General features: G+C 41.7%; 1 protein-coding gene across 1 annotated transcript in view; it reads right to left on the bottom strand.

Moving 5' to 3' along the window:
• Positions 1–13,584, bottom strand: part of MAP3K20 (mitogen-activated protein kinase kinase kinase 20) — a 117,084-nt gene that overhangs the window by 74,643 nt on the left and 28,857 nt on the right. Inside the window, exon 2 of the mRNA XM_077830054.1 lies at positions 9,630–9,717. Coding sequence (XP_077686180.1) covers positions 9,630–9,717 — 88 coding nt within the window. The remainder of the gene's footprint in view (positions 1–9,629; positions 9,718–13,584) is intronic.

The raw sequence follows: 13,584 nt of genomic DNA, 5'->3' as shown, positions 1-13,584 counted from the left end.
ACACTGAACTGCTATTGGTCAGTGGGAAATCATTTTGAAGCTGGAAAACCCAGAGTTTGGGCCATAGTGATGAAAGTTTGTAGAGCCATTAAACGTCTCCTGCTATATCAGACTGTGACCCCCGGCAATGTGCAGGACATCACAGATGGATTTGCAGCAATGGGGTTCCCAAACTACGATAGGGCGATAAGTAGCAGGCATATCGCTATTTCGGCACCAGCCCACCTTATTACAGAAAAGGCTACTTTTCCATCATCATAAAAGCGCTCATGATCATCAGGGACATTTCACAGATAGCAATGTGGGCTGGTCAGGGAAGGTGCATGACACACACTTTTTTAAGAACACAGAACTATTCAGAGCGCTGCAAGCAGGGACATTCTTCCCCGACTGGCAGATAACCATTGGCAATATTGAAATGCCAAGAGTGAGCCCACCTACCACTTACTCACCGGCTCACGAAGCTGTGCACTGACCTCGACAGCACCAAGGAAAGATTCAACTACTGGCTCACCCGGTGCCCACGTGACTGTTGAATGTGCTTTTGGTAGATGGAAGGGATGCAGATTGGATCTCAGCAAGAAAAACACCTCAACGGATATAGCTGCATGTTCTGACCTACGGAATATCGGTGAGGTGAAGGGAAATAGGCTGCCACCAGTGCTGTGTAGTTGAGGGAGGCTTTAAGAGAGCATGTCAAGAGGCAGCCATAGCACAGCTTTCATGCAATAGCGTCTGTCGTGTGATATATTGGTTTGGTCCAAGCCTGCCGCTATGAATTCTGGAATGCTTGCTGTACATTGCATCTTTGCCCCCCCTTATGTGTTCCGCAGCACCTGGTGTGAATTAATAAAGATACTGAGACTTTCCAAAAACTGTGTGGAAAATAGCAGTTAACCAAATTAAAGTGAAAACAAAGACATTCAAGGCTAATTTTTTTTTTTTTAACCAGCACTGTTAAGAGTGGGAAACACAGTTTACAAACCCAAGTGAAAATGGAAGTAAACAATAGGCATTTATGTCCATGTATGTAAACAGTAGTTCAATGTAGTCCGTTGTGACTACTAGTTTTCTCAGGCCGGTGTATGTGTAGCTTTGTTGCACCCAGGTTGGAGTGGTAGGTGTAAGGATGTACACTGTGGTGCCATGTGGTATGTTGGGAGTTGTACGGGGCAGGGACCATGCAGTTCTCCAAAGACTGCAAAGGCTGGGTCTGGGATCTCTAGGCCTGTAGGTCAACCATGCTCTGCAACATTTATGTTTGTTGCCTGAGCAACCCCATTACGTTCTGGTATGTTTCCTGATGCACCTCTTGGTTCTTTTGCTTCTTCTGCAGCAACCATTCTCTCCATTATCAGTCTGTCTTTCTCCTTGTTCACATTCTGAAGGGCACTGCCAACCCCTTTGATCATGGTCCAAGGCAACTGTGGCCAGGAGGATGGATCTTCCATAACCTATACTCCTTAGTCCTCTTCCTTCTCCTCCTGATCAGGGTCAGATGTCTAGTGGGGGGGACCCCTCAAGGCCACCACACCAGAAGCTGCTGATAAAACCAGACAGATACACCATTAGATTTATAGTCACAATGGAAAAGAAAAAAGTCAAGTCTCAAAACTGCCTTATGTCATTCCCATAAAAACTTTTAATAAGAAATGCTTTATTGGCACTGGGCTCTGGAGTGCCTCGCTACAGCACCACTCTCTATCTCAAACCACGGTGAGTATGGAGGAGTCAGAGCAGGGGGTGTTCTGTTGCATGTTGCTATGAAATTTAGTGTTACACCCCGTCTATCCCCTCTGGTGCATGTATAGGAAAATGGCAGGGAATATATTGGCACTAGTTTAATAGCAAAAGGGGAGGGTAAAAAGAGGGAAGATAGGAGCACTCACTTAGCACGAAAGCAAGATGTTAAGAACAATATTCATAAAGGATCCAAAAGACACGAAGAGAAGAAATTATTGAATTTGTTTACACAGATGCTAAGAGCCTGGGTAACAAAAAATAGGAACTGGAATTGCTCGTTTATGAGCATAAATTCAGTCTAGCTGCTCCTACTGAAACCTGATGGGACGATTTGCACAACTGGAATGTTAAAATTAATAGCTATAACCTATTTAAGAAGGATTGAGTAGGCAAAAGGAGAGTGGGAATGGCACTATGTCCAAAATGGCATTACCTCTTTCTGCGTCACTGATAACTTGGAAGAAAATTATCTTGAATGCTTACAAATCAATGTCCTAACAGACAAAACACAAGATGGAGTATTGGTTGGTGTCTGCTACAGACCACGAAATCACACTAGGGAACAGGATGGCTTTCTCCTTACACACTTATCTATAATTTCTAGGAAAAACAGCTGCATCATCCTGGGGGACTTCAATCTGAGTGACATATGCAGGAGGTCTCATGCTGCCAATACTAAAACACCCTTAGAATTTCTAAACATTATAGCTGACAATTTCCTAACGAAGCGTTGCAGCCAATGCAGAGGAATTTTTTGAGACTTTGTCCTAATAGATAAATAAGAACTGATCACAGAACTAAAAATTAATGGCAGAAGTACAGGTAGCAGCTAGTGATGAACAAACATAAAAATGTCTCATTTAAATAACACATTGTGCTTATACACAAATGCTAGAAGTCTTCATACTAAGATGGGTGAACTACAGTGCCTGACATTAAATGGGGATATTGATATAACAGGCATCACAGAAACTTGGTGGAATGAAGGTAATCAATGGGACATGGTAATACCAAGGTACAAAACATATAGGAATGACAGAGTAAATCATGCTGGTGGAAGAATAGCGTTATATATCAAAAAAAGCATAGAGCTAAATAAAATAAAAATCTTAAATGAATCAAACTGTACCACAGAAACTCTGGACAGTAATTCCATGCTTGAACAACAAGAATATAGCAGTACGAATATACTACTGACCAGGATGGTGACGGTGATTGTGAAATGCTCAGAGAGATTAGAGAGGCTACAAAGGCAGAAAACGCAATAATAATGGGGGATTTCAACTATCCTATTGACTGGGTACATGTCACCTCAGGAAGGGATGCAGAATAAAATTTATAGACATATTAAATGACTGCTATTTGGACCAGCTTGTTCTAGAATTCACAAGGGGAGAGGCGATCTAGTCATAAGTGGAAAGCAGGATTTGATCCAAGAGGTGAATATAGCAGAACCGCTCCATAACAGCAACCATAATGTAATTAAATCTAACATCCTTGTGGGGGGGAAATGCTAAAGAAACCCACCATGGTAGCATTTCACTTCAAAAAGGGGAACTACACAAAAACAAGGAAGCTAGTTACACTGACATTAAAAGGAACCGTTGCAAGGGTGCAACGTGTGCTGACCACATGGAGACTATTTAAAAACACTGTAACAGAGGCTCAAACTAAATGTATACCACAAATAAAAAACACAGTAAGATAAAAAAAAAAATTCTAGCATGGTTAAACAACAGAGTAAAACAGGTGGCTAGAGGCAAAAAAGACCTCCTTTAAAAATTGGAAGTCAAATCTTAGTAAGGAAAACAGAAAAGAAGCATAAATTCTAGCAAGTTAAGCAAAAAAAAAGCCTAATAAGGAAGGCCAAGAAAGAATTTGAAGAACAACTAGCTAAGAACACAAAAACTATCATCAAAATAAATAAATAAATAATCCAATAAACAAAATAAATAAATAAATAAAACACATCAGAAACAGGAAGACTGCCAAAGAGGTGGTGAGGTAACCAGAATCCTGAGGTGCTAAAGGAGCACTCAAGGAAGACAAGGCTATTGTGGAGAAGCTAATTGAATTCTTTGCATTAGTATTCAGTGCAGAGGATGTGGGGGAGATCCCCACAGTTGAGTCATTCTTTTTAGGTAACAAATCTGAGGAACTGTCCTAGATTGAGGTGTCATTAGAGGAGGCTTTGGAACAAATTGATAAATTGAACAGTAATAAGTCAGCAGGACCAGATGGTATTCACTCAAAAATGACATTGCAGAACTACTAACTCTGGTATGTAATCTATCGTTTAAATCAGCCTCTGTACAGATGACTGGATGGTAGCTAATGTAACACCTATTTTTAAAAAGGCTCCCGAAGCGATCCTGGCAATTAGCGGCCGGTAAGCCTAACTTCAGTATCAGACAAACTGGTTGTACCGAAAGTAAAGAACAGAATCATCAGATGCATAGATAAATGCGATATGTTGGGGACAGGTCAACATGGCTTTTGTAAACGGAAATCATGCCACACCAATCTATTAGAATTGTTTGAGGGACACAGTGTACTTGGACTTTCAGAAAGCCTTTGACAAGGTGCTTCACCAAAGAGTTTTAAGCAAAGTAAGCTGTCATGGAATAAGAGGGAAGGTCTTCTCATGGTAACTAGTTAAAAGATAGGAAACAAAGGGTAGGAATAAATGGCCATTTTTCACAATGGAAAGAGGTAAATAGCGGGGTCCCCCAAAGACAGTGGTGGGCAACCTGCGGCCCATCAGGGTAATCTGATTGCGGGCCGCAAGACAATGTAATTGTAAGTGGGGAATCATTATCGAGCTGATATGTTTCTAGCAGTGTTTCTTGGCCCTATGTTATTTAAAATTTTTATCAATGACCTGGAAGAAAACATAAAATCATCCCTGATAAAGTCTGCAAATGTCACAAAAATTGGAGAATGGTAAATAATGAAGAGGACAGGTCACTGATTCAAAATGATCTGGATTGCTTGGTAAAGTGGGCAAGCACACAATATGTGCTTAATATGGCTAAATATAAAGGTATACATTTATGAATAAATATTATAGGCCATGCTTATAGGATGGGGGCCTCTATCCGGGGAAGCAGTGCCCCTGAAAAAGATCAGAGGATGGTGGTGGATAATCAGCTGAACATGGGCTCCCATTGTGATGCTGTGGCCAAAAGAGCTAATGTGATCTCATCATGTATAAATAGGGAAATCTCGAATAGGAGTAGAGAAGTTATTTTACCTCTATATTTGGCACTGGTGTGACTGCTGCTGGAATACTATGTTCAGTTCTGGTGCCCATAATTGAAGAAGGAGGTCAGACTAGAAAATGACAATGGTCCCTTCTGGCCATGGAATCTATGAATTTTCACAGAAAGGGGTTATATCCCACTCCTACAGGTCACAAAGACACAGAGATCTCAGCTGCAGCTGGCCTCCCAAAGCTGCCCAGACATGTGTGCTGCCAGCCTGTTTACTTCAATGGGGCAAGCTGAATTCATCAGTGTGGCATGGGAGAGTTTCCTGTCTCAGGGGAAGAAATTAAGCTGCCACCCCTAGAAATCTTTGGGAGAGGATGGCAGAGTATCTCCATGAAAGTTTCATCAAGATTTCTCAAGTGCATAGAAGAGACATCCTATTCTGATAAACAGAGTACTCTGCATGGCCCACCATCTAGTCCAACAAGCCAAAGAACTGAAAAGCTGATGTGTTGCCAACTCTACCTCTGTTAGTTCTACCCCTACTTGAGTACAGAATACCATTCTGATATGGACTGTGCAACTGAAATACCATAAAACCCTTCTTAGAATTTATTCCCTAACATAATATCAGTAAAGCACAAAAAGTCAATACTTTTGTCAAACACAGGAGGGAAGCAAGGAGGGTGATAAGGTTTTAGAGAAAGAAAAAGCAAAAAAACAAAAATAAAAAAAAATATCACAAGGAATAATGCATGTACACACTTACCCAAGCTCCCTTCCCCTTCTCCTCAGCGGGCTCATCTGTGCTTGCCTGGCAGAACTGGCTAGACTCCTGCAGAGTTTCAAACAGTTCCTGGAACATGGCATGGCTTGAGTCCAGCCCTGCGTTTCCTCTCTCCTCCTCCTCCACGCTGTTCATCGCAGGAGCATCTATCTCAGGCACTTCCAAGGTACCCAAACTTGTCTGCAGAGTGCTGGTTGGGTCTCTACCAAGTATGGCAAGGAGTTCATTGTAAAAGTGGCAGGTCTGTGGGGCAGCAGCAGATTTCTTGTTGCCCTCCTTCACTTTGTGGTATGTCTGGCACAGTTCCTTCACTTTCACGTGGCATTGCTGTTGATCCCTGTAATGCCCCTTTGCCGCTGGGCTGCTGTGGGGGGCATTACAGGGATCAACATCATCAACGGCAAACTGCGGCCACTGGGAGCTGTGGGGGGCCGTGCCTGCGGACAGTCAACGTCAGCAGAATGTCTCGCGGTCCGCAATTAGATTACCCTGATGGGCTGCAGGCTGCCCACCACTGGCCCAGAGGCTGATGAACTAATGACAGCAATCAGCCCATCTGCTGGGAACAGGTAAAGGACAGAAAGGAAGTGAAAGGGGAAGGCAGGCCAGAGCCGGAGGGTAGAGGATCTCACGATAGTGAAGTCTTGCCTCTCCATCCCCAGAGAATGGACTAATGGGTAAGTTTACATCCAATTGTATGTTGCTGCACAAGGGACCGTACTGGTGAAGTGGTAGAGGAGATCCAATACATAAACACACTGGTGCTTATAAACTCGGAAGTGTTCAAAGTGTTTGTGGTGATCCAAAAGGGCAAGAAGGGGACCTGTTACAGTGCCCCTAACAAAATACAATAAAGTAACCAACCAGATACAACCTATCCCCAGTGGCTTTTACAGATGGACTGGTCACCAGGCCAGACAAAGATATAGAGGAAAGAAAAAAACACTAATATCTTTATTTTATTTTTTTTTTTATAAAGAGAGGGTTTATAATTTGAGCTATGTAGTAAATATAGCCAAATTGCTATTTTTTCCTCTATTTATATTTTGGCACTACCTCAACCTAGAAAAGTAAGTGTATCAATATATTGGAATGTTTTCCTACAAAGAAAGTACCATACAAACAAACACACAATTTCCCCTAATTATTGCTTCTGAATTAATTTAACAATTCGAAGTCACTGAAAAAGATATATTTTATTAAACATTACGCAGTGCAGGTGTAAGTTCTGTCACATACCTTTATCATTTACTAGATAAACATTTTTAACCTACTACTCATTCATTTTGTTTTTAAATACAATATCATGTATCTGGCAACCTAGCATTATCAGCAGCAGACTAATCTTAGAAAACAAACTACATGTATAAATGGTACAGGAGAACTTTAGAGTCTTAAGGCTTGTCTACACAGTACTTTAAACTGCACCAGAGGGATGTAAATTTTAACCTGCACTAGCATGTTGTGCACTAACTGATATCTGTGGACCTGTTGGTATGCACTAAAAGTTCCCTAGCACATGTTAATGTAGTCCCGTTTCAAACAGTACTATATTAATGCATTGTAGGGAACTTTTAGTGCATACTAGCAAGGTCCACATGGGCCAGTCAGTGTGTGACATGCAAGTGCAGACTAAAATTTTCACCCCTCTGGTGCAAACTAAAGCACCGTGTAGACAAGCCCTAAGTGGTATATAACCTGATTTCGTGTCTGTAATGAATGAATCAACTATCCTAAACCCAACAGCCTTTTACCCTACAATAACATTTACTGAAAACTGGTTGATTCTGTTCTTAAAGGAACACTACTTGGCCCCAATACCCCAGTGTACTGCGGCAGCTTTGCATTGCTCTTGTAGCACAGAGAAGCCCTAAAGCTGATGTACCTAGACATAGGATTCTTTGGTAACATAGAGGAATCTTCAAGTGGTATGAAGCTAACATAGCAGAGCTCCTATGCTATCTCCTCCCCTGCTTGCTGACATAAGGGGTATGGCTGTAAGATCCTTGCACCCAGCTGACCGCAGGAGGGCCCTGGCAGCCGGCACAGTTTAAAACAGCCTTTAAGCGTCTCTAATTAATGATGAGCATTGGCGGTTACCCTTCCCTCTGCGTTTCCAGAGGTGGGTCAATGTTGTTGTAATGCAGGTGGTGCTGGACATGCTCCCTTCTCCAGCTTCCCCCAGATAATTTAATTACAAAGCTGTGTAAAAGATGTTAGAACTCGATAGTACCAATTAACTGAATACCAACCAGTGACCTAGGATAATGGGCCCACAAACGGTAGTCATAAAACATTAATTGTTGTCCCTTGGCTACTGAAGACATAGCAGGGGGTGGGGTCAATTGCTGGAGATGCTGCTAGGCATCTTACTAGGCAAGAATTTCCCATTCTGCGGCCCACTATCTCCTACATTGAGATGTAGGGAAGTAGTGAGCAGTGAAAATAAGCAGGGAGGGATAAAGAAACAGATTGTTTACTTTCAAAGGGAGAGGTCTTCCAGGTAGTACATCAAGTCCTAGATATTTGGCTAGTTTTACAACAACTTATATAAAAAGCACTTGTGAAGTCATTATAAACTAAAATTTCATACAACTCCAAAATGAATTGAAATAGAACAGTTAAAGGAAATGGTCAGGAATAAAGCAAACCACCTCTAGCTGCTGTTATACAGTATATAGAAGCAAAGTATATAGAGCAGTATATAAAGACAAAAATTCTAGTGGCAAACTGGAGAAGGGGTCATGGACAGTTCAGGCTGTGCTGCAATGTGGCACCACCTCCAGAACTGCAGAGAGAACAGCTCAGACATCTCAGAATTGTGGGAGATGCTGGGCTGCAGAAATAAAATAAACTTCAATAACTCACTTAATGGATAAGAGAGAGACATGTATACCCAGTTGAGTACATTTATTAAAATATCCCTGCAGTTAAAAGACTGTCATGCAATTCAGTTCATAGCTTGTAAAAATAATTGTTTTGGTTCTTTTAGAAGACGCAGTTTTTGTCATCATTTCCATACTTGCTTTCAAAATGTCAAAACTATTAAAAATTCAGTGGTGACTGAAACTGGTTGCACATTATATTACCTTGCAGGTAGGATACAGTAAGCCAACAAAACATATAGCCATGCAGGAAGCCTTCTGTGATAAAAACCTGACTCGGTTCAGGGATTACAATGCTAATGTACAAGGTCTACGTGACAGGACAAATGATGATGAATTCAAACTGAGTATGGACTATGAAATTTATTTATGCAAAGTGATGAGAGAATAAGATGGAGACCTCCATTTGAGACGTGCCTAGTCTAGGGTATGTCTATACTATGGCAACTATACACACATAGCTACAGTCCCATAGCTATGCTGGCATAACCCCATAGTGTAGATGGGGGTTTTTCCATTAGTGTAAGAACATCATCTCCCTGAACAACAGTAGCTAGGTCAATGGAAGGATTCTTCCTTCAACTTAGCTGTGTCTACACTGGGGGTTGAGTCGACATAGGAATGGCACTCAGGAATGTGGATATTTTCACACCCCTGCCTGATGTAGCTGTAGTCAACCTAAATTTTAAGTGTAGATAAGGCCCTAGTTGAGAAACCCCCAGTCCTGCAACTGACTCAATGTGGGTGCAAGCAATGTGACCAGTTAGGTATTGCAACCATAAGTGCATTCAGACAGAATTTCAGTAATGTCAATAATACATTTAATCAGAGGTAGAAATAGAAACATGGTTTCCAATATGTAGATATAATTAGTTTATTTAAGACTTTATGCCATACACTTACAAGAGAAAAATAAAAGCATACAGTTCGCAGTTTGAGTTAGGATCTAGCAACGTTAGACCTTCTATATTATAAAGAAAAAAGAGTCAAAGGAAGAGTCCTCACCTGTAACTATGCCATAGTTAGGAGGTTCAATAATGGCTCCATAGAACTGAATGATGTTTTTGTGACTGAGCACACTGAGTATTTCTGCCTGTTCAAAAACCAAAAGAAAGAGTTTGACAATTAATAATAAAATGTATTTACTGCAATAATATACATTAGACTCTATGCACAAACCACACATCATACATGAATCAGAAAAATAATGTCCACTTGGGGTATTCTCCTCAGAAAACCTACCTATTTCAAAACACTGTGAGAGAATTTAGAAAATGCAGCGTTCTCAGCACTTCTGAAAATCAGGCCACTTTTTAAAGTGCCTAAATAAGGATTTCGGAGACTAGCTTTTTTTAAAATCTTGGTCAAAAAAGATAGGGGGGGGGGGTTGGTTGGTTTTTGTTTTACAATGGTGTGTTTAATATTTGGGCCTCTCAATATTTGCAGCTCTATAGTCTGCTCCAATAATAAATACTACTATTACTGTTTCTTTTAAAAAATAGTCAATGATTTAAAAAAAAAGTTATTGTTTTACACACACACACACACACACAGGAAATGGAGGGTTATAGAAGGGAAACACAGCCATACACTATTATATATTATCCCTCACAAAAATGCCTTCCTTGAAATATTACATTAACCTCTGAGCTTCTACTAGCTACATCAGTCTCAAGCATTGGAAGGAAACAAAGTCATGGTCAGTAAAGCAGTCATCCCCACTGAGTACAAATACATAAAAAAATAAGGGATTTTGGCTAGCTTTATTACAGCAGCTACCACCATCCTAACAAATATAAAGCCACTGGCAAAACAAACCTAATTTGTCTCTAGATTTTGTACTGAGTGCCATGGAATGAATATACACGTGCATATGTGGAAGCCTATGGATGTGTAATAAGTAAACATTTCACATGGTTACAATAGTTTCTCTTGCAGCCTTTTCCAAATAACTTCATCAAGGTTTTGAATTAACACCTTTAACTGGTGTGCTATGGTTTGCACATGCTCAATGCAAAAGTTTAATCATAACCTTGAACTTAACCCCAAGATTTCTGATTGCACAGTGTACTATGCTGTTTTCCCTGCTCAATGAGATTTGAGTTATCACAAATGAACAGAGTTTAATGCACAAACAACTTCAATAGGATATAGAATTTATATTCTACAGGTGTGGTACAATCATTTCTGTATGTATGATGCATGGAGAGTTTCAAAGTTCTGTCTCTCCACAGCATAATTAAATAATTTTGATTTAAAAAGAATCTCATGATGTTTTCATCAGAGCTGCAAAATCATATTTGAGGCTTTTGTAAGGTTATTGTGAATTTCAATGCTGGAGGACCTGATTCACCCAGGTGGGTGCAAGGGCATTTAATTTGCACCTACCTAAGCAACTGTGCCAGAGGTGGGATTCACCACCAGTTGCCTAAACACAAATAGGTGCCTAGTGGGATTTTCAAAGCATCTGGGCACTTATGAAAATCCCCGTAGGTGCCTATCTGCAACTTTAGGTACCTAAACACCTTTGGAAAACTGGCCCTAACTGGCTCAGTCATACACCGCCTGGACACACTGTTGAACTACAACTTGACATACAGGGCAACCACAAATGGCATCTAATTTATTGATGATACTCCACACCCAGTCATAGGATAGTCCTTGGCTAGTCACAATAATAAATAATAATAATAATAGTAATAATCACATCGCATTACCAACCACTCATCACACAATATTCTAAAACAGATCTGGATGAACCTGAGCACTTGCTGATCTCTGTTAAGATGTCTATTATATTAACAATATGTATTCCACTGAAGCGCAGATTGGACAGCATTTTGTGTGTGGGGGGGGGCGTGAATCAGAAAACCAAAGCAAACTACTTTGCTATGTTTGAAAACTAAACCATTGACAAGAAATTAGAAGACAAAGCGAAGTACATTAAAATACATATTTCAATTAAATTAATACTCATGAAGTGTGGCATCACTAGAACATGAAGTCCTGTCTTTACTCACAAGACACACCGAGTGCAAGCAGCAGGAGTGCAAGCTACCTCAGAGCACCTTGACATTGTGCCCAACCTTGACCTCTCAGAATCATCTCTCCTGTTGAAAGGATAGTTTAACCTTTCTGTCCATTTGCCAATGAAAAATGAACACCAACTGTCATCGTGGCTAGTATGCTGCGGATATCTGTAAACTAGGTACTGAACAGATCTCATCAGAGATGCCTCTAAACACCATCTATATGGTATCTATTAGTGCTGTGCTTTGTATTCTAGTGCAAATACATATGCATCAATAAGAATTCTCTGTGTTCTTCGCTGTCAGTATTAGGGCCCCCTGAGCCTTGGCTATACTCCAATACAATACAGCATTTACTGGCCACCAATAAGTATATCTCTGCCTATGCTGACCCTTGAATGTAGCCAAGGCAAGCCAGGGCCTTCACTGCTTGAACTAATCAGGATGTATACCAAATACATGTAAAGAGAAATCCCAATTGGCTCAGGATATGTCTACACTTAAACCACTGCAGCTGCGCTGCTACAGTGCAGTGGTCACCAAACCACTGATTGCGGTCAATCCTGGAGCCTCTGCAATCTCCGGGCCGCTAAAAGACTGGTGATGCAGCGGGGCTCAGACAGGCTCCCTGCCTGCCCTGGCCCCACGCTGCTCCCGAAAGCAACGGGCTGCTGACACGTCTCTGTGGCCCCTGGGGGGAGGAAAATGGGAGAGAGGCAGCTTTACGCGCTGTATCCGCCACAAGAACCGTCCCTGCAGCTCCCACTGGCCAGGAACCGGCCAATGGGAGCTGCCGGGACAATGCTTGTGAGTGCGTGCAGTACACAGAGACCCACTGCACAACTCTGCCCCAAGGGCTGCAGAGACATGCCAGCAGCCAGATGCTTCCGGGAGCAGCATGGGGCCAGGGCAGGCAGGCAGCCTGGCTAAGCCCCTCTGCACAGCTGCCTGGGAGCTGCCTGTGGTAAGCGCCTCCCGGCCGGACCCTACACCTCACACCCCAATGATCTTGGGTGTGGCTTCTTCAACCCCCTGAGAGATGTAGCTATGCTGATGTAAGTTCCCAGTGCAGATCAGCCCTCAGCTGATGCAAGGCCTGGCTTGCTCTTGCTTACACTTAGGAGTTAGCACCAATACAGGTAGATTGATTGATTGCTGAATTGCAGTTATTCCTGTGTGTAGACAAGGCCTTAATGTCAGATTGTGAATTCCATTCAAAATAGATACAAGGGAAGAATTTCTGGATGATAGTTTCATCCTCTGGACAGATGACCTAAACTCCCTCATAGATTTCCACCACAACTTCAACCTCCACCACACATCCATCAAGCTATCTCTAAAACACTCCCAGACCAGCATCAACTTCCTGGACACCATGATCAGCTTCAACAATGGAACCCTACAGACAACTATAGACAAGAAATCCACAGATCACCACACTTACTTTCGTAAATCTAGTAAACAACCCAAACACACCAAGAAATCTTATCTTCAGCCAGGCTCTTGGAAATCACAGAATATGCTCCGAGGAGAAAGTATGGGACACACACATTAACACACTTAAAACTGCTTTCACCAAACAAGGACACTTCACCAGAGAAGTAGATCACATCATGAAATAGGCCACTCAAATACCCCAAGAGAACCAGTTTCAGTACATAAAAAAACCCTTCCAACTGCACACCCCTAGTTGTCACCTACCACCTCATACGACAATCCACTTGATCGTTAAACAATTACAACCCATACTTGATGGAGACCACATCCTGAAAGAAATCTTTTCTGAACCTCCTTTTCTGGCCTCTCTAAGGTCCTCATCAGAAGCAAGCTCCCCAAGGACCAGGATCCACCAACTCAAAACGGAACCAGACCTGGCCAGAACAACAGATGCAAAACCTGCAGACATATCTCTACTGCTACTGTGATCAAAA

The sequence above is a fragment of the Eretmochelys imbricata genome, chromosome 11, assembly GCF_965152235.1.
Source record: "Eretmochelys imbricata isolate rEreImb1 chromosome 11, rEreImb1.hap1, whole genome shotgun sequence".
NCBI classification, from domain to species: Eukaryota; Metazoa; Chordata; order Testudines; family Cheloniidae; genus Eretmochelys; species Eretmochelys imbricata.
This window is presented reverse-complemented; position numbering and strand designations above follow the sequence as displayed.